The following is an 18,872-nucleotide window of genomic DNA, read 5'->3' on the forward strand; positions in this document are numbered from 1 at the left end:
TCACCCACCATACACATACATGTATATATAATGCAATAAAACATATGATACATTCATATGCACTATTCAAACTGAAAGCATTTGATAGAGAAACAATACTAATTTGTACAGTGTGTTCGATCCAAGGCCTAAAGAGACGTGTGTGTAGACCAATCTTATTCAAAATGTTCTTCCTGTTCCAATTACAGGCAGTCCTCGTTTTACAACGCTTCGCTTTACAACGAATGGCTTATCCAACGCTATGCAATGCATACCTATGTTCATTTTTACAACGCCAAAATGGCTTATCCAACACTCTTACGACGCTTTGCAACGTGGTGTATGTGTGTATATATATATATATACACACATTCACATAAACAACGTTGCAAAGCGTCGTAAGAGCGTATATATATAATATTATACCATATAATATTATATTATACTATATAATATATTATTTATTATGTTATATTATATATATAATACAGTATATACACTATATAATTTATGTGTGTGCTGCATATCTTATTGCCTGTATAAAATATTTGGTGTATTTTAGTGTTAAAAATGCCTTCAGGAACGGAACCTTTCATTTAAACAGTGTTCCTATGGGAAAACGTGTTTCGCTTTACAACGCCATTTTGAGTAACGCATTGTGTCCGATAACCGAGGACAGCCTGTATGTACAACGCAGCCTCAACACAGACCCATGAATTGTTTATGTACAGGATCTTATTAACCCCTTATACTGCCAGTGAGGCCTGCTACTTGGAAAAGCAATACTGTTGCAGGCATTTCTGGCACAAGAGCGCAGGTTAGGTACTTTGTTTGCAGGAGGTATGTGGCAATTTGACACCTTATTTTTTACTCCATTAAACCGTGTTTTGTGCCCGCCACTAGAAGAGTTATTTCTTCCTCACATAATGTTTGCCGTGTTTGTGTGTTTATACGTTATATCTTCGGCGGAGCACCCCTCGCTTAAGAGCATCGAGTCACTTTGGATAAGCGATCTCCTTACACTACTGACAGTTGTACACCTCTGCTGTTTTTGCATTGCAATTATAAACCTAACTTGAACACTACAGGCATACCCCGGTTTAAGGACACTCACTTTAAGTACACTCGCGAGTAAGGAATATCGCCCAATAGGCAAACGGCAGCTCACGCATGCGCCTGTCAGCACGTCCTGAACAGCAATACCGGCTCCCTACCTGTACCGACGCTGTGCGCAAGCGGGGAGACTATCGAGCCCTTAACAAATGCATTATTTATATCAGTTATGCACGTACTGTATATGACGATTGCAGAACAGTACACGCATCAATAAGTGGGGAAAAGGTAGTGCTTCACTTGAAGTACATTTTCGCTTTACATACATGCTCCGGTCCCATTGCGTACGTTAATGCGGGGTATGCCTGTACATAATTATAGTCAGATATATGTATCAATGCGCAGAAGGCTTATTTAGACACCCCTATTTTCCTTTTGGAAGCTACATCTGCAAATAATGGCACACATGCTTATTGTTCAAATCTCTTACTCCTGGGGCGCCTGGCTAACGAAGGAGGAATAGGCTACCCCTGACTTGGTGGATTATTTCAAGGGAAGAGAGAAACACAATTTGATGCATCTCATTACAACAGGTGTGTCCTGTAACTCCTTCCTAGCTCCACTGACTAACACAGCTCAACTATAAAAGTTGACGCAGGTGAGGCCATTTTGTTCCCAACTTGTCCTGATGCAGAGACCCTTCTGTATCTCAGTAACGTCACAAGCTCTTCCTATCTGGAGAATATCCAGCAATGTAGATCCAACACAAATATCATTACAAAGATTGGTGATTTTGTGTGATGCTACAATGTGCTGGTATGTAACAGCAATGATTCAATGATGTGGCCTCTTCTGGTATCTGGTAGGTGCTAAAGGACTTTATTAGAATGGAATGGGGGTTTGTTAAAAAAAAAAAAAAAAACAAGTGTAATTATTAGGCGTGCGCACATTTAAATATTGAATACTGTACGTATATATTTAACAAAATGTATACTTGCATACAAAAACAGACGCTCACACAATCAACTTCAGTAGATTTATATAAACACAAGTAGCATTTAAAACAAAAGTGCATCATAAAGATACGTGCACTTCAAATAAATAAAATGTAACGCACCCCTTCGTGAATAATGATTTTAGGCTAAAAACGAAAAATATCACTTGAGGCAGCAGTCAATCATAATTATTGGGTGTAAGAGTATATAATTAAATATAAATATAAAGACACTGACTGGCACAGAGAGTTTGAAGCAGGGGAGCCTGGTTCAATTCCCGGTGTTGACTCCTTGTGACCTTGGGCAAGTCACTTTATCTCCCTGTGCCTCAGGAACAAAAAACAGATTGTAAGCTCCACGGGGCAGGGACCTGTGCCTGCAAAATGTCTCAGTGAAGCGCTGCGCACAACCAGAAGCTATACAAGAACATGCTATTATATACATCACTGACCCTTGTTGATCTGTATTGGTAATCCTGGAAGTCACCGTCTGATCAGCAACCGCACAAGAAATGTCATTCCCATGAAATAAAAACATGCTGTGTACAATGTGTGGCAAGCAATGATATTCAGGTCATGCTCCCACCTGGACTCTCAGATAAACCCTTAGAAAACTGCTAACTCAAGACTTGCCTCTCCTCAGCCAGACTATCAGAGGCTTCCTGTGCTCTGAGTTGGTAGATGTTGTCTGTGACTGGAAGGACTAATATTTTTAGTTGCTTATCTAAGAATCCCAGTTCGTGTGCAGGGTCAGGCAGCTGTAGCGCACGAGATCAACAACATTTAAATATGCCCTTATTTTAAAGGGATTCGGGAGGCAGAAAACCGGCAACACAATGGTATTAAGCGGAAGTCCTGATGTATTGCATTGTATGTCTTTATTTATATAGCGCCATTAATGTACATAGCGCTTCACAGTAGTAATACACGTGGTAATCAAATAAATAACAGATCATGGGAATAAGTGCTATAGACATAAAAGTAACATTAAGGAAGAGGAGTCCCTGCCCCGAGGAGCTTACAGTCTAATTGCATTAAAATGCATTGATGTTCCTATTCCTCCATGATTTACCAGGACTTTGTCACCCCAAAGTGTCCGTGGAGTTAATACTGTAGTTGAATTCTATAAGAAGATCTTGTCTCTGCACTTCAAAAACTACAACCTTGTAACTGTGAGAACTTGACTTTTTAAATGCTGTGATAATTTGTACTCTTCCTATCCTCCAAACCTGTTTAGTCCCTCCTCCTGCATCTCACTATGCCCTGCCTATTGCCTTTTCTGTTTAATGTCTCCTCACTCCTTTGTAAATGTTCCTGTGCTCTCCAACTTCCCCACTCCCCTCCTATCCACATTTCTTCATCTCTCCTCCCCTCCACCTATGTCTGTGCCTATACACTGCACCATTATGTATACCCACCTTTCCGAAAAACTTCCTTACCCCTCAATAAAAAGCACCCCCACAAATCCTCTATACACACCCTCTTTCTACTTCTTCCTGCTGCTGGGGATCTCTCCTAATCATGAACCCATACACACACCTGCTCTCACCCACACCTCCCTGCCATCTCCTCCCATGCAAATGGTGTTAACTTTCTGATTTAATCCTGACCAACCTTAAAACTCGCCCCACAAATCAAGCATCCCAATAGCCTGCACTTATGGCTATTGTCCCACACCCAGTGACTCCTACCACCCATTGTGGCCAAGCACTTCCATCTACAGCACTTATCCCTTCACCTGCTGTCTCTAAGTCTCCCATCATACAATCGAAGACTTAGATTGTAAGCTCTTCGGCGCAGGGATTTCCTTTCCCATTGTCTGATTTTGCTACGCTCAATATATTATAATTCCCTGTACTGTATTCTTTGTAAAGCGCCGAGAAAACTTTTGGCGCTATATAAATAAAGACATACATACTAGAGATGGGCAAACTTTCACCAATGTTCGAATCCACAGTGAGGTCGACCTTTAGAGTTCACATCGACAAACTTTATAAAGTTTGTCCCAGGCATAAAATATGAGTGAGAGAGGTATGGGGGGGGGGGGGGGGGGAGGAGAGAGAAGGTGGCACAGGGTGGGAGAAGAGAGTGCAGCAGGGGGAGGAGGAGGAGAACGAGAAGAGAGAGGGTGGCAGGGGGAGCAGGAGAGAGAGAGAGCGGCGGGGGGGGGGGGGGGGGGAAGAGAAGGAGAGAGAGAGGGCGGGCAGGTCTATTTTAAACTAGCCAATATGGATATCCAGCTAACTTCGAGCTAAGTGTTTGCAATTTCATTCCCAACAAATAGGGATTCAGCAAACCATGTATTTGCATGTCAAATTCTACCGGGAAAATATCCCTTTTTCTGAATCAAGCTCTAAAAAGTAGGCACAGTAAAGACAATTTCAGGAAGAAAAAAAAAAATTGGGGGGGGAATTTGACCATCACTTACATTAGGAAACATTTTTAACTTTTCCAGTTCCCTATTCTCAGACACATAATTATACTTTGTTATCCTGAACCAGCAGATTCTTCTAAATGTCCTTTTAATTAATCAGCCAGCTCTTCTGCGCTGCAAGCTGATTTACCAATTACAGGAACAACACCTACATGGCTCCAGGGACGACAGAGCAGGGGTTTGCGATGTATAGATGAAGTCACAATAAGTCTATTGTAATATGCCACTGGAGTTTATAAAATGTCATTTTCCAGGTTATCCTTGCAAGTTGGTCTTGGAATCTGTTCAGTTATGCTGCCAACTTCCCTTGCGCTAAACAACGTCTTGCATTCTATACGTGTCTGAAGCAGAGACTGCGGTGGTCTGGAAACATTATGTACATCACCGTGCCTCCAATTTGGGCATCCAGTAAAAGCTACAGCACCCTCCAAAACTGAAAATGTAAAACCTTTTCTCACTGCGGTAGAAAGGGAGAACAGAGAATTGAAAATGAGCATATATAAGATGTCACCGACGTGAACGCAACGCCGTCCATACAATTCTGCAGTTGGGAATGCTTCTTACCACCAAGCTACACTCAGTCCACATACTGTATACTGTGTGCATGCGTAAATACGCAACTCAGTCCTGTCCACATTTGGCAAAAGATATACAAATCCGATCCCATTCCCTAATTTGTAATCGGGTTTTAATTTCAAATATCAAAATTCTGGACGTGCAAAAAAGGAAATACACCTATATTTTTTGCTCCGTCCCGTTTATCATTGTAGCCCCCTTATTATAGGCTATACATACAGTATAGTGGTTCATAACAGGAGACTGCTTGAGTTCTCAGCAAAGGGAGAGGCCTATACACTGGGCCTTTGTTATTCAGAAACTATTCCAAACTACCTTTTTCCATTTAGAAATATATACAATCCTCTATATTGAAATGCCATCCTTTTATAATCAACGTAAACCAAAATGACGATGCTGTACATTGTACGAATACTTACAATGTATTACGCTATGCATTAGGAATAAGGTATAACTAGTTTAAGAGAACAATATAACTATGCTTAAATCAAAGATTATTAACTACTAGTGAAAATAAAATGGAACTAGCTGTGCCCGGTGTAACATACGCCCATGTGGGAGATCTGAAAGGACATTTAAAACATGCAGTTGTCGGAGCAGCAGACTTGGCTTGTTTGGTCGGGTCGCGGCAGAGCGTACATCGTGGTGAAGTGTCACGCGGCGAAATGTACCCGTGGCGAAGAGTCCCGGCGGCGGAACACCAGCTGCATTTTGGTAGCGGGCAAACGTCACATACTTTTTTTCTCGTCTCCCACCAGCTTTTATCTCTTAAAGTTAAATGTTAATTACCTTTTTCTCACAATTTGCAGCTTTACGTTGTTCGATTTACCTATTAAAAAGGAGCAATTAATTTTTTTAGACCGAATTGAAGCAGTGGGACTCCAGAGCTGAAGCCCATTCATTTCGGCTCTGGGGACCTCCTGCTTCCAGAGATACTTACCACCTAAGGGGGTCCCTGTATCTCTGCAGTTTAAAGCGCCTGATCAAGCGGGCCTATAGGAAGCCGCACCTGATGACGTCACGGCTTTCTATTGGCCTGCAGGGCGTTAGAGCTTTAAAAAGCGTCCATTACATGAACCCAGCTATCAAGCCGGAGTGGTTACAGGCACCTCCTAAGGAGGCAGGTATCTCTGGAAGCAGGGGGCCCACGAAGCTGCAAGGAATGGGGTTCAGTTCTAGAGACCCCCTGCTTCATTTCTAAGTAAGGCACGTTCTATAGTGCCGGGCGCGTGCGGAATTTCAGTTGGCTGAGGTTAGTCAGCCTTTCTATAGATGTGCCGCGCGCGCACGGCAGGGAGAGGGGAGCCGACAGACAGCGGCGAAGATGAAGAAATTCATCTTTTCGCGCCGCTACCTGCGCTCAAATGTATGTATATATGTGTATGTATCCATGTGTATATGTGTGTGTGTGGGTCAAGGATTGTAAAAACAAAAAAATTTATTAAACTTTATTTTTATTTGTTTAAAGGAGAAAAAAAATCTATCTAGGACTTACTTTCACTCACACATCCCATGCACACACATATACTCTCACACACACACACACTTACATATACAATAACCTGCAGCTCCCGGCTCTATATACATGAAAAGCATGCGGCACGTGCACGAGCGTTCGCATAGGAACGCACGGCCGCATCCTGTATAGAACAGCCTTAAAAAGGCTGGGGGAGGGGGGTGGGGGGGGGAGAATCAGCCGCTTACATTCAGTACCCTGTTTTTTTTTTTTTTATTAAAAAAAAAAAAAATCGGTTCTGTAGTATTAGACAATAAAAACTTTTTTTTTTAGTTGACTCAATGCCATTTTAATGTTTTAATATACTGAACACTCTTTGATGTCTATAGCAGAAGTGCAAGAACACTTTCCCGTTTGTGATAATTTCTTGCCAATGCAACCAGTAGTTTGAGCTGTAAACTAAAAAGGCAATATTACCTTCTTCATATGGATATATTGTAGCTGCTGAGTAAGGCTGGGGCCATAGAGGGGGTAGCAGGGGGTAGCAGGGCTGAGGCGCGCTAACGCTGAGGCTCGCCTGCTGAAATCTGCACGATTTCATGCCCATGCAGGCGAGCCAGCGGGCGCGATCAGAGGCGGGGGGAGACTGAGGGAGGCGGGGCAGTGACGTCGCTGGGCCAATCGCCCGCGACGCACCGACGTCGAGGCGCCGTGACATTGACGCAGCTCCGCGCGGATTGGATGTTTTCAGCCGACAGCGCTCTGAAAAACAGCTTGGCTGTTGGCTGAAAATTCCAAAGCCTCAGCACGCCTGCGGACGCTCGCGTGCGCCCCCTCTAAAGACATCTTCATTGAGGATGCAGGGGCTCAGCGCGGAGCGTCCGCACTGCTCAGCGCGGCCTGTCCTATGGACTCAGCCTTACACTGACTGAAGCCGAAAGGCAGCCATTACGTGAACCTGATAAAGCAGGATATGTGCTGATTATTAGGTAATTAATGTTTAATAAAAGTAATCCAAGGCTGCATATATTAAAACATGCTTAAAGCGCTGTGAGGATTTCCTCTTTAAAAGAAATGTTAAATACAAAACAAACAAAAAACCCCATCATGAAACAGTTAAGTTCCCTTCATTCCCTGTATACGGTCACTCAACACACATCAGTCTCCCTCATAAGAACTGGAGAGGCACTTTATGTGAAGATTTGAGGCTGATGAATAGAACATCAACCTGGTCCCTTGGCATCTTCATTGGCAGGGCAAATTTGTGACCATAATTGGTCTGCCATTGGCAGTCTGCTATTTTGTGCCTGTAGTTTATTATCACCTTTTAAAGCTAAACGAGCAGGACTCCCAAACCTGTGCTTAGTACTGATTGATACCTGGCGCACCTTGGAATTCCTTAAGCAGATCTGTCCTGCCTGTCAGATGGTTTCTATAAATAGCAGCATAACAATGCTAGAGGCCCGACCTACTGATTACAGACTGCATGACTGGTACTAATGACACATTGTAACAATTACCTACACAAACAAAATGCAATTCTTTGGAAGCAGATTTGTTGTCAAAAGCAATAGTCACACCTGACCTCTCCCAAAAGTCCACCGCACCATGTATCCTTTATCTTTACCCCACGTTATAAAGCCTCTGCTGTCGCCAGCTCGGGAGGCAGGGAAAGAAATAATGAACCATTATGGGTACGCAGTTTCCTGATGTCAGTAATAAATATACAGCTCATTCATTGATCCTAATACAGCATTGTGAAGGCCAGTAGAGTTGTGAAGTTAGAACACTTTATTGTGATCAGTTAAGCGAAGACACAAAGTCCAGCTTTAGAAGTTTTTGATCTGATTATTGCCAAGGTGATTTAATTGGTGGAGTATGTGATTACAAAGGCGGTTCTGAGAAGTGACGCACATTTCTGTTAAAACAATGTGTTTCCCATAAGTGTAGTTACAATATTGTTGGCAGTTTACAGAGAACCAAAGTAATTGCTACCGACTCATATGGGGAAGATAAGCATTCGACTTCTGCTTATGGGTCAAATGTTCAAATAATTGAAGCTATATTTCTCTACACGAATAACTGCATCTTGGTCTAGGTTGTCTCAGTTTTTATATTGTACATATACAATATATTGTAATATTGTACATATATACAATCAAAATGGACACCTAGACAAATCAAATTTTAAAGGTAAAGCTTTAAAAAAATTGAGCAACATATAAGAGAAAAACTAATCTCACTGTGCATCATATTCTCTATATGTTTAATAGCCACTATTAATTCCTGGTTGGAAATCCAATCACAATAACAGATTCCAGAGATAGGAAACAGCGGCAGCATATACTGTTGCGGCCGAGTTTATTCTAACTTTTGCCTGGTCTCGGCCGCGACAGAAACCGGGCGCGCGCCGGGGTGTCCCGTGTGCGCGCCGGAGCCTCAGAGGATCAGTCCTCCGATCGAGGCACCCCCCACCCCTCTCCGGGTCCACCGGGACCCCCGGAGCCCCCCACCGCCGTCCCCCACATTAGAGGACACCAGGGCTCCCTTCGGGGAGCTCTGGGCACGCGCGCATGGCGCGCACGCACCCGATGAAGCGTGACCGCGCATCGGTGACGCGCGGCACGCCGAGGGGATTCGTTTAGAAAGCCGGGAAATCTCCCGGCTTGCGGCACCAGCCAAGTTAGAATAAAGTGTGCCGCCTCTGTAGGTGTACCCATCTGAGAACAATTGCAGAATGAGCTAAAGTACCTGGGATACTTTAAGCCCACAAAGTATGAACGGCACAGCTGAAGAGATTTACAAACTATAACCTTACCGCGGTGAGCAGTGCTAGTGTCTATAAACCTATTGTCCTACTTGTAGAATAAAGTGACGGTTAATGAAGTACGACTACACATGTAACATTTCAGAATTTAAGTGCTAGTGCCAACAAAGATCAGTAAACTAATGACAGTAGCATGTGTACTTCCTTTATCTCTAAGCTATGATTGCGCTGCTCTTCATTAGATTTTTTTGATTGGTTCTTAAGTGTCACTGTCACTATCGGATAAATATGCCTGAACAAAGCTGCCTGAAATAAAATGCCCGAATGCCTAAATAAAGCTGAGCTCCTGAAGTGCCCTAACTGATAAAATACAAAGGGGACGAGTTACTGTGTAACGCACAGTTTATTGTGAGGAGGAGAAAGTTCTCTCACTTGATAGTACAGTTTATTATTATCTGCGCGAGCTCAGATTTGGTGCTCCATCTCACGCTTATGCAACATTTTCTCTTTCAATACCTGACCATTCCCAAACTCAAACGTGCACCAAACAGTTTCTATTTTTAAGAAGATTGTCTTGGTAGCATTAACACAAACATGGCAGGTATCATACTAACACTAAAAAGTGTATGGATAGCTCTTTGTTTCACATGGAGCAATAGCTACACTTCTGGCCAGCTACACCAAGCTCCATTAAATCATGACAAACAATGGTTGGGTGACCTAAATTAATAACGGACGGCACTTTCCATGAGTTTAAAGCATATGCACAAAGGTAATTGATGGGGAAAAAAACCAAAATGTCTTTTGTTCAACTCATTAGCACAGGCTTAATGCAGGTAAAATTAGCACGGCCTTCCACTCGCTTCAAACATTGCTCGTGTAACGCCCATCTTACCTAAAAAAAGGTGCCGTTACTCCTACCCAGGCTCTCTCAGATACTACTGGGTTAACTTTAGGTTATTCTCTTTAGAGCAGCGATTCTCAACAGGGTCTTAATGAGCCCCTTGGTGGGGGTGTCTCCAAGGGGGGCCGCCAAAAACAGATGTAATTATCATCATTGTTTATTTGTAAAGCACGAACATATTCCGCAGTGTGGTACAGAATGAATATAAATGTTTATATTACATAAACATTATGACATACCAAATAAGGACATACAAGCGCAAACAGATAGAAAACTAATTAGGGCCCTGCTCATTACAGCTTACACTATAGGAGGGGAATCCCAGATAGGATAGTGTGTTTCTGAACCCATGTGGGTACTGCACACTTGGTAAAGGCCCAAACCGCTCCTTGGCATGGGGCCAATTACAGCAGGAGATTCCACAATGCTTTGGAGCAACAGCAGTAGCACAGCATTGTGGGGCAGTACTTTGGAAGCGTACACTTTAATTGGCTATACCACCCACGCAGTCTGCTCACACTCAGGTACTTTATGGGGCCTGAAGTGTGTGCTCCCCCCGCGAACGCAGGACACTACACTGCCTGGGATTGGCCAAAGTGTTTTGTGAATGATAGTCTGATAAGTAGGCAGTAAGATTTATATGGGGATATCAGAACAAACATTTTCTAGCATAGGGTGCAGTGTATAAAGATTGGGAAGTACCGCTTTATGGGATATGCATTACGATTACCCCATTGTTAATTTAGGTTGACGTTCAGTTAAATAGCTTAGCGGAGTTAGTGCCCCTGGCCCTTGGTAGGTTCTTTAGCGTGGCGTCATTAAAAAGGTTGTAAAAAATTTAGACAAGAAAAAGGAGCCTTCATTTGTTTCTGCGGTAAGCAAAATCTTTGGATGGTTTCTATCATCTTTAGTCACTTCCGTAAGATTGTTTGTCGATGCTAGAAAGTATTTTTTTTGTCCTATTGCCATCATTGACAAAACAAATAAACATTTTTTTCACAGAAAAAAAAAACAGATGTGAATAAGTAAAATGTTTATTCAATTACATTGAAAAATGGTTTCATGTTTTGTGGCTCCCCTTCAAATGATCTCAAGATTTGTACATGCTCAGACAGCTCAAGTTGAATATGCTTTAAATCTGTGTAATACGGCAGGTATAAGTTTATAGGGGTCTATGTTAAAATGGGTATGAAGTAAACACTGTGTGCTCATGTGCATGTCATTACCCAGGATTCCTGGCTGCAGTGGAGCACTGTATGCAGAAAGATTATGGGTAAAAGCAGCGTTGCAGACCTGTCTGAGACAAGCGAGTGTGCTGACAAGTTTCACTTGTATTTGCCGTGCACTGTACGATGGAGTTTTTGTCACGTTTTTCCTCACCATGACTGTATTGTGTCTGATTGTCGCCACTACCAGGTCCCATTGCAGAGCCAGCACCCAAACTCGCACTGATGAGACCCAAAATGATGGAAAAAGCTGTCTGAGTAGGTTTACTGGCTATAAAACTTCTTAACCCAGGCTGTGGTGTAAAGCGTTGTAATACTACAGGCGTATGCTTATAGGGGTCCAAGTTTAACTAAAATGAAATACTGAGTGATCATTTGCATGTCATTACCCAGAATCCCTGGCTGCAGTGGAAGCATTAAACGCTAAGAGGTCATGGGGAAAGACAGGGTTTCAGATTAATTGCGCTCACAAGTGGTTTTTATTTGCTGTACATGTATTTAGATTTTTTAACATTGTCAAGTTCGGTTTAAAATAGCAAAACACAAGCCACTTCCACTTTACAAAGTTCAACTGTTGAGTAGCTATTGCTCAGTGTGAAACTAAACGCTAGCACACACTTTTAGTTTCAATATGACAGCTGAATATTTGTGTTTATGCTACCGACAAATAGAAACCATTTGGTGCACGTTTGATTCCGGGAATGGGAAGGTATTGCAAGAAACAAGGGTGTGCTCGTGCAGATAATAAACTCGACTACCCAGTGAGAACTTTCCTCTACTCTGATCATAATAAACTGAGCGCAACACAGTAACTCGTCACCACTGTATTATATCAGTTAGGCAGGGGGCGCAAACTTTTTAGTTTGCGCCCCCCTGCCTGCTCTCACGCAACCCCCCCCTTACCTTGTCACCGGCGTTTCTGACATCACAGTCATTTGACACCGCGTTGCCATGGCAATGCGTCGCCAGAAGCCGCCGGAGATCAGGTAAGGGAGTTAGAGGCCTCGCTCGATCCCCGGCATTTAATTTAGATGCTTTGGGGAAGAGCGCGGGGCCTCTAAGCGCCGTGCCCTCCAGTTCGCGCACCCCTGAGTTAGGGCACTTCAGGAGTTGTGCAGTTATTAGCATATTTACTTGGTGACAAATTTAGTGACAATTAAGAACCAATTCCAAAGCTCCTGAAGATTCAAATATAAACAAGCTTGGAAATCTTGGATACCGCACTCTGGAGCCAACCACATGGCGAGCCTAACTATCACACAACAAACCGAGGCAATCCACACCAAATAGATAATGATGTGACAAAAAGATATACAAGTTCAAACTATCTTGGTGATCACCCAACCCTAATTCCCCCCACCACTCTATGCCATGTTTTCTTTTGATTCCAAGTCGGTATAAAAACGATATGCAAAAGGGATTTGTTATACGTATGTAAGAAATACGAGATATGCCATCTACCAATAATTATTATAATTTTTTTTTAAATAAATATACATTTATACATATAAATATGCATATACCTTTCTATTAGTGAATGCTGCATACGTTAGCAACTCATTTCACATAACCCTTTCAATATCAATCTCATGGCAGACTGAAAACCTTAAACCAAACTCTTCATGAAAAGGAAGTGCCACATTTTTTCTGATACATGTCTTAAATCAATTAATAATATGCACATTGGGGTCCATCATGATACCACGATCTGTAAAAGAATTGACGCCAAAATTGCAAATCACGGCATACACGTAGGAATAAAAATAGTAATAATGTTAAGAATTAAAGCATAAGCCTAATGTTTAGTTTGTCTTCTAGCAACAGCATACCACCTGAAACAGAATCCCTTATGTCTGGTGATATAACTTACCAGCAGCCTAGAGGGGACCATGTCTTGGACAATGGGAGCATTTTGATCTGCAAAATCCTCCGTAGCATCAGACTCCTGATCACTCTCCAAGTTAAACATTTCTCAGAGTACCTTTCATGCAACTGCACAATTGGCTACAAGCAACAACGTTATACAAAAATCAAATATAAGACACAAAAAAATAAACCATTCAGTCCATTGTTAATCCGTCCTTCTGGTTCTCGCTTGTGTGAAGTAGATTGAGCCTTCACAATGTTTTCTCACTGTGGTATTGTCAGAAAGGAAATGGCTTTCTTATTTAGCAAAACATTATCTGAAACCAAGTAACCAATGAAAGCTGTGTTACAAGAGACAGCCTCCTCCCTACTTTAGCTGCAGCTAGAATAACCTGAACATACACTCAGGTAAAGGGTATGGCCTTGTACTCAGTCCCATGATGTTCAGTAGCGCTTTCGCGAAAGCTACAGATTAGGTTAATGATTCTTTTGCCCTCCTTTGCACTCTTTCTGCCGAGCTACAATAAAATGATAACATTTGAAGAATGAGATCACAATAAAAACAGGTAAAGCACATAGCAATGCTTTCGAATAAAAATCTTACGCAGAGTTACTTTGCATTGGAAAACCAAAAGGTCACCATAAAAACTTGGAACTGAGAAACCATAAATGGAAAAAAATAAAATAAAAAAAATATAGGAATACATTTCATGCCGTTATTTTGCTTTCTCCGAGCCCACTCATGACAGTGAACACAATGGGGTTTTATGCCCCTCATACTGTGGGGTAGGTCCACATTTGCCAAAAGGCTCCTCCTTCCTGGGGCACTTTGGTACGTTTAGTGTAGCTGCATAGGCATTCCAAAAAAAAAAAAAAAACTATTAGGTTAGTGAGAACAAACTATCGAAATAAAATCTCTTAGGGATGGGAAATTGCGCTATCACGAGGAGTCGGAGAAACAAACAGTTGTATTCCTGTCTCAATGTATAGCCTTGTGTGATGCATATCTTAATGCATTTAACAAAGGAAGAAATCGAAACAGCATAATCCTTTATTCCCCAAAGAAAAGTACAAACCATGTCTGATTTTCTGTAATTGTTCAACAAAAACACGAGGCAAAGCTCTCACAACATCCAAACAACGGAAATGTTCCACCTTTAGGGCAGAATGCACTGCAATTTTATCTCGGTGGACTATGGCATTCTACAGGACATGGCCTGCAACTCCTCAATCCTTCCATCTGAAGTGATAGTTATAAGGAACACAGCCTTTCAGGTAACTCACTTACGGCTCCGAAGCCTCAATTTCTCTACGGCCTTGAGGAAACTAACAAAACGTCTCGCACTTGCTAATATGGTAATGAAGAAACCCCCAGGGTTGCAACTTGAACCTTGAGCGTTACAGTAAGCCGAAGACCCCTGTTGTATCCTCTTTGTAAAAACGCTATCAGGAGACTTGTTTTTTGCCGGATCTAGGCCATGCATGTTACCCCAGTTGCAAAAAATAGCCCCTACCTTATGATGTATACCTTGGATGGTTGTTTGGACGTTACATTTTCACATGTAATCTTGTCTCTTGAAAAGAATGAGATCGGAAAAGATCGTCCAGATATAGAAAAATGTAAATGCCCAGTTTTCTGAGATGAGCAATAACTGCTAGGACTTTGTTAAACATCCTTTGAACAGTGGCTAGCCCAAAAAGAAGGGCGACAAACTGATGGGAATGCCCGATGGGAATGTAGGTATGTGTCCTTGAGGTCAGCTATGACATCTTACAGCCGAAGGATATAGACTACAGATCTTAATGATTCCACACTGAAAGACTTGACTTTCCCAAAAAAAACAAAAAACAACTAATATGATTTGAATAAATCCCCCTCCTTTCCTGGTCACAATGAACTAGTTGAATAACCTGCCAACAAATTCAGTGAATGGCTTCCAACAAAGGTAGCCTCTTGCTCTGCCATCTGGTTTGATGTTAAAAAAACTGTTTCTTTAAGGTATTCTGTTGAATTCTAACGTAGGGGTGTGCAAACATTCCCCCGTGCGCACCCCTGCCTGCTCACCTCGGAACCCCTCTACCCCGCCCCCCACCGGTGTCAAATGATGCCGGGTTACCAGGGTGACGCGTCGCTGGAAGAAAAATCTGATGGATAGAATCTGCTGGTTCAAGTTTTGTTCCTTCCTCCACTGGTCGATTTGAAGAAATTCAACATCTGCCCTTCCAGGTCTATAGGCTCCTGGCATCTTGAAAGGACTAATATCTCAAAACCCTTAACCTTATCTCGAGTTAAGAAAATTCAATTTCATACAGAAACCTTAGAAATGATAGTCCCCAGCACCTACACAAGAGAGTCAAAGCTAAAAGGGGTTGAGATCAGCGGCTCACGATTTTAAACCATAAGGATCTTCTTGCCGAGACTGCCAACTCTGTGGATCTGGTCATGAGCCTACTGGCATTAAATGAAGCATCACACATGAAATCAACTGCTTTTTTAAAAGGAACACAATCATTGAGGACCTTTTGTCGGCTGACTCCAGCTTCCGCCTTATCTTATCCATCCAGATGTTCATAGTACGAGCCATACATGCTATGGAGATCATTGGTTTATAGATTTGCTCCAATAGTGGAGTACTGCTTCTTGTGCATGCTCTCCATCCTTCTATCCATGGAATCTTGGAAGGGACCATCCTCCAACGGAATCAGTCGCACAATTCTGGTTGAAGTAGGGTTTAACCGTGGGTGGAATAGCCCACAGCTTGGCATCTTGAATAGAAAAAAAAAAAAGATACATCCTCCCAAAATGTTTTGTTGTAGAAAAGCTTTTAAAATTAGGATGCTGCCATTCATTACTCAATTAGGTCTTTGACGACTTGATGAAAAAAGCAGTGGCACTCCAGTGGACTTGAAGTAAAAAATAAAAAAAATGTTTTAATGAGCAAAGACCGACGTTTCGGTCCACACAAGAACCACAAAAAAAAAAAAAAAACACACATTCATTCACCTGAGAAGTTTCTTCAATACGTTTGACACAGGACAAGCTTTAAAAGAATAATTGCTGGGCAGTTTTTTCACATAAAGCACATACAGCAACACAACTTAGTTTTGGCCATCACCTTTCTAGGCTTAGTGGCCACAGGTTCAGAAGCTCAGAAGCTCTAGACTCCATAGGCAATAGGAGTCAACATATGAGGCCAGGAAGCAGCAGCAGCAGCAGCAGCAGCATACACTGCCTAATCCTGAACCAGAACAGATGGGATCCCCTGGTAATTTATATGCTCCTCCCAGGTAGGCAGCATTGTCTGCTGCAAACAGGTATCAGGAGGTAGTTCTGCCTCCAATTAATTAATGCCAGCTCACTTCCAGTTGGGGCCTGTGTGGTACGCAAGACAAAAATATAACGGTGTCCCAGGAAGGAGGAGCCTTTTTAAAGTTTTGGCAAAATGCTGTCCTACCCCGCAGTAGGAAGGGCATAAAAAAACACATCATGAGGGAGAATAAACATATTGAAAAAAAATGTTTTAACCTCTTGCCAGTGTAACTGACATCCATTCACATTTAAAATGGATTACTGTACATTTGTTTTCTTTAATTGTTCCTATCAAATATCCTGTCCCCCATTATCCAACGTGTAGTTATTTCCTCCACATTTAGTCATCTGGATAATGACAGCAGCGTAATTACTTTTTAAAAATGTTTTATTTATTTCACACGGAAAAATGTGTAGATTGGCATTTTACCGATCTGTAAAAGTCCCATAAATATTCTCATCTCCAAATTAGGTACAAATCCTCCTAAGTATATAGTTATCATTGAAACAAACAATGTGTGTGCGTTATATACATATGTATACATTTATAAATACTTATGCCTGTCTGATATAAAAAATAAAAAATTCAACCCACGTTTAATACACAAATCAGAGGACTTGTTATTAGTCCATTTTTTTCTTTATTGTGACTAACTCTTCAATCAATGTCCCAGATTTACAACCCTCCTACAAACTATCAGTCTATTTGGACTGTTATCCATTTTAATCCAGTGAGTAGGGGAGGGTAGAAAAAAACAAACCCAATGTATTTGATAAATTACACCACTTAGGTCAAGCGAAACAGAGCTAATCACATTTTGTTTGATGGTATGGCCTGTGAGCCACATCAGGAACGGGGAAACCAAAAATGCGACATCCATTAGTGATTGGCTCGCTGCAGCATTTCAGTCCCTAAAAAGGGAGAAGCTTAAATTGCTCTTACAAAACAACACATTAAAAGAGACAAGTGGAAGGAGGTTTTCTTGTTTGTTGAAAAACCAAAACCTATTCATTGACATGACTCAGTCATGACAGAGATGATACACGACATGAAGAGGAAGAGACCAAACTCATGTGTCTGTTGTGCTTCATGGGAGCTTTTAATTATAGGTCAGTGATTCACACTTTTATAATACTTACTAGGACTACTCGGCTACCTGCTTTGCATTAAAGCTCGTTAACTGGTGAATGAAATATTATAAATGAATAGCCCATGAGATCAATTATATTCATCGAAACAATTAGAAAACCTTACAGGGGAAAAGTGGTGAATTAAATAAAGAAGTGAGATCACCTTGTAACTATAGAGCAAAAAAACCCAAGTTAAACTGAAGTAAACAATACAAAGCTGTATAACACAGTAAATGCGTGCTCTGATCCAAGATTTAGTCTATGTTTTGGCCCATTAATTCCAAAACCTAATAAATGAATTGTCATGTCAATGAAAGGCGATAGTCTGCTCACCAAACTCAACATGTGACTTTTCTTAATTAACCTGAAATCAAGTTCTCAGAAAGCTATTCTTTTTGCACAGGGATATGTTAACTATTGCAGTTTTTATTTCAAATTGGAGAGTAAATCAATGACCTGTGTATTTTATCTATATATGTCATTCTCCAACATGTACTGGTACTGAAAATATAGTGAACTGGAGCAGAACAAATTGTAAATAAGATATTGATTTTAACATAGCAGAGGAATCTGTGGTGCTGTCTGTTTGAATGATCTCATCCAAGTGTCTGTTTTCTGAAGTCTCTGACAATGTTTTGCACTGTATTATCTTTTTGGCACTATTTATGACTGAAGCGCAACTTGGAGGAATATATAAAGGAAATGGCAAGTTATAAAGCAGGGGTGCGCAAAGTTTTTGGCGTGTGCCCCCCGTCTGGTACCCCCAAGCGTTCGCACCCCCCCTCGGTTAGAACCCGGCGTCAAATAACACCACGGGTCATGTGACGTCTCGCATTGTCATGGCGACACGTCACATGACCGCACTGCGTCATTTGATGCTGCGTTGCCGAAGACCCGGCTGGCAGCAGGTAAGGGACGTTATGGAGGTCTCACATTTTCTCTTTCCCCCCCCCCCCCTCCATTTAATTTAAATGCCTTGGGGAAGGGCACGGGGCCTCTGTAACCACCGTGCCCCCCTAGCAAATCTTGCACCAGCCCTGGGGGGGCGTGCCACCCACTTTGCATACCCCTGTTATAAAGTATAATTCCAGACTGTATGAAAAAGTGTTTTTGCCCTTTATTAAGATCACCATCAACATAATTAAACCAGTCTAATCTTGCATCAATCTTGTGATT

At 41.9% G+C, this 18,872-nt stretch overlaps 1 protein-coding gene across 7 annotated transcripts in view; it reads right to left on the reverse strand.

Moving 5' to 3' along the window:
• The window catches only part of LPIN2 (lipin 2), an 80,445-nt gene that overhangs the window by 48,164 nt on the left and 13,409 nt on the right, over nt 1-18,872 (reverse strand). For 3 of the 7 annotated variants that reach the window (XM_075585269.1, XM_075585270.1, XM_075585268.1), the window contains exon 1: nt 13,260-13,545. The exons of 1 other annotated variant lie outside the window; for it this stretch is intronic. In XM_075585269.1, coding sequence (XP_075441384.1) covers nt 13,260-13,358 — 99 coding nt within the window. In that variant the 5' untranslated portion in view covers nt 13,359-13,545. Of the gene's footprint in view, nt 1-2,478; nt 2,632-13,259; nt 13,548-18,872 lie in introns of those variants that run through there. 3 more of the 7 variants (XR_012799068.1, XM_075585272.1, XM_075585271.1) reach the window with 3 other exon arrangements.

This window comes from Ascaphus truei, chromosome 2 (genome assembly GCF_040206685.1).
Source record: "Ascaphus truei isolate aAscTru1 chromosome 2, aAscTru1.hap1, whole genome shotgun sequence".
NCBI classification, from domain to species: Eukaryota; Metazoa; Chordata; class Amphibia; order Anura; family Ascaphidae; genus Ascaphus; species Ascaphus truei.